The following is a 2,754-nucleotide window of genomic DNA, read 5'->3' as shown; positions in this document are numbered from 1 at the left end:
AAACCTTTGCGAATCAAAGCTGAGACCGTGCAGGCGGAAGCGGAGGAAGCGCGAGGGCTTCTGGGTGTTGTAGTTTAAAATATTCAATCAGCAAGAAATGTTTGAGGAGAAAAGTTCGGTAATACATTTTGCCAACTATTTGGGCTACCGTGATCTGGATTTTAGGCGATTTGAATCACGCGCAAGCCATCAGTTACTTCCATTGTTCAAAACGACGAGCGCTGAGATCCAGAAGAACTACAAATCCCATAAAGCGTTACAAGTTGAGGACCTTTGGAGAGAAAGCTCGGTCGCGGTGCATGCGAGGTGGTGCTAGTTCGGCAGCGGACAAACATGGCGGGCCCGACGTTGACTGCGAGGTTGTACTCCCTGCTGTTCCGTAGGACCTCCACCTTTGCCCTCACCATAGCCGTGGGCGCCCTGTTCTTCGAGCGCGCCTTCGATCAAGGCGCGGACGCGATCTACGAACACATCAACGAAGGGGTGAGGGCCTGGGCCGATCCTGACCTTGGGCCCCTCTGAGGGGTGACAGTGAGAGTGAGGGTGGGGCGGGATTCAGTCTACCTTTACGAGGAGTGGGGGCGATCCCTGGGTGTCTTCTGTCTGCAGACTGCCGTCTGTCCGCTCCGCCCGGTGTGAATCCTAAAACGTTAAACAGGGTCAATAGATCCCACTTTGCAGGGGTTTTAAGTATTGCTGTCTTCCGCCCCATACACCCACTTGTCCATTTGCAGAAGCGAAGACTAACCTAGTGAGAGCAAAGGACTTGTTAGGGCTACATCACCAGGGAGTTAGAAGCAAGTCAGGGCTGGACCCGGGACCCCCTATCTCGTCTGAAGGTTTCAAGGGCAGATTTGAGCGGGCGACGGTCGTGAAAAGAACAACTCTTTAGATACCGTGGCTGGCCTTTTCAGCTAGCACTTTTCAGTTCCAAAGTCTTTACATGCTGTCAGCGGTGGTATTAATAATGGTTAAGAGTAGGGTGGGTATGAAATCAGAGAGCCCTGGATGGGAATACTGGGCCTTATCAATTAATAACTGTGACATCAAGGTGGGCGAGTTTCTTAACCTGTCTGAGCTTCACTTTTATCTGTGGAATAGAAATGATAATAATAGTAACTATCTCAGGGAATTATTGTGAGGATTATATGAGATGCAGGCAAGGTGCCACAGTACCTGGTAGGTGGTACTCCCAAAAAATGTCATTTGTTACATTCCTCACGAGAAAGTGGAAGCATAAGATAGAGCATAACAACACTTTTTAGACTCACTGTGTGCCAGGCACTGTGCTGGATGCCTTGCCTGCTTTCTATCGTTAAATTGTGGCTCATACTGGGGAAGGTCTTGGACAAATAAGGCCTGTGCCACCACTCACTCTGTTTTTAACTTGAAGCGGTCTGGCCCTACAGCCCAGGCAGGCTCTGTCCACTGATGTGGCCTGTGGCCAGGTCACCTTTCTGCCCTTATGAAAGTGCTGCTACTGTTGATCTTCAAGCAGTTCCTCTGGCCGTTTCCAATGTGTGGGGAAGGCAGCTCAGGATGTTGTCATAACCCACCCATCTTTGTTGCTTTTAGGAATGAGAATACAGCTAGTTCCTGACCCAATGATCATAGGTCTGAGGAAATTTTTTAAATGGCTCAATGTGAAGTATTTGGGGACCATGCACTTAGGACCTCTTGAGTAATACCTGGGAGTTGAAGAAATGAGACATTTTCCAGCCTCTGTTCCTTAATAATTGTATGCTCTGGGGGTAGGTCCCTCAGTCTCTCTACCTGTTTCCTGTAAAGTGAGATCATGCCTTCCCACTTACTTCACACCCTGATTGAGAGCATCTGAGCATCCTGTAAATGTTAGGAATGTACATCAAGCCTAGTACTGCTTCCAGTTTGCCCACTGCAAACTGTCAGCATGTGGTACATGTTTCTCTCAGGTTTGTTTTAGAGACCAGGGCGGTGGGAGGAGTTATAAAATGTGAGAGGCAAAACTAAGTTTGTGGTTCTTGTCTTTAAAATGCAGAAGCTATGGAAACACATCAAGCACAAGTATGAGAACAAGGCGTAGCTCCTTGGAGGCCCCAATCCAGGCCAGAAGGACCAGGTCCACCCACCAGCTGTTTGCCCAGAGTCAGGGCCTCAGCTTGAAGATGAAGCTCATGTCACTCTACACGGGCCACCTTTAGCTGTTGGCATGAGATGACGTCACCTGACAGACTCTTTAACTTCTGCTATGTTTGAAGTATGTTTAGTCAGAGTCATCAACAAATAAATGTAAATTGTCCTTGAGACCTGCTTCTGCATGAGGTGCTCTTTAACTACCTGATCTTCACTTAACAGTTATTTGACACAACTTCAAAGTCCTCTGCGAATATCTGAAGGGCAGATTCCATTATTTTGGGTTTCCCATTAACTTCCAAAGAAGAATTGTAGTTTTCAAACCATGAGCTAGAGTTGGTGATGTTATCTTCAGCTTTGGCTTCTAAACCAATAACTCCATTCTTAAGTCAGGCAGAGGATAGCTAACTGGCTTGGCCCTAGGGAAGCTCTGTGGATCCAGCGGGGGAACAAACCATGGCCTGAAGGTTTAGTCTCCATTCTGCCTTTAACTTGCTGAGTATCTTTGGGTAAGCTGGCGTACCTCTCTGGGCCACCGCTCATCTTCTGATGGCTGTAAGGGATGTTGGAAAACATGCAACATGGCTGGGAGCAGCCATGGAGAGCACTGGGACGTGCTGAACAGGAGAAGAGCAGTTCTGT

At 48.1% G+C, this 2,754-nt stretch overlaps 1 protein-coding gene across 1 annotated transcript; it reads left to right on the top strand.

The window, feature by feature from the left end:
• Nucleotides 1–173: 173 nt before the first annotated feature.
• LOC116764902 (cytochrome b-c1 complex subunit 9) lies at nt 174–2,283 on the top strand. The gene is made up of 2 exons (XM_032653843.1): nt 174–483; nt 2,018–2,283. The coding sequence occupies exons 1-2, from the start codon at nt 334–336 to the stop codon at nt 2,060–2,062; spliced, it is 195 nt and encodes a 64-aa protein (XP_032509734.1). The 5' UTR covers nt 174–333; the 3' UTR covers nt 2,063–2,283.
• Nucleotides 2,284–2,754: the final 471 nt, after the last annotated feature.

The sequence above is a fragment of the Phocoena sinus genome, chromosome 14 (genome assembly GCF_008692025.1).
Source record: "Phocoena sinus isolate mPhoSin1 chromosome 14, mPhoSin1.pri, whole genome shotgun sequence".
In the NCBI taxonomy this organism is placed as follows: Eukaryota; Metazoa; Chordata; class Mammalia; order Artiodactyla; family Phocoenidae; genus Phocoena; species Phocoena sinus.
The sequence above is the reverse complement of the archived record's forward strand: the minus strand, read 5'-3'. Positions and strand labels throughout refer to the sequence as shown.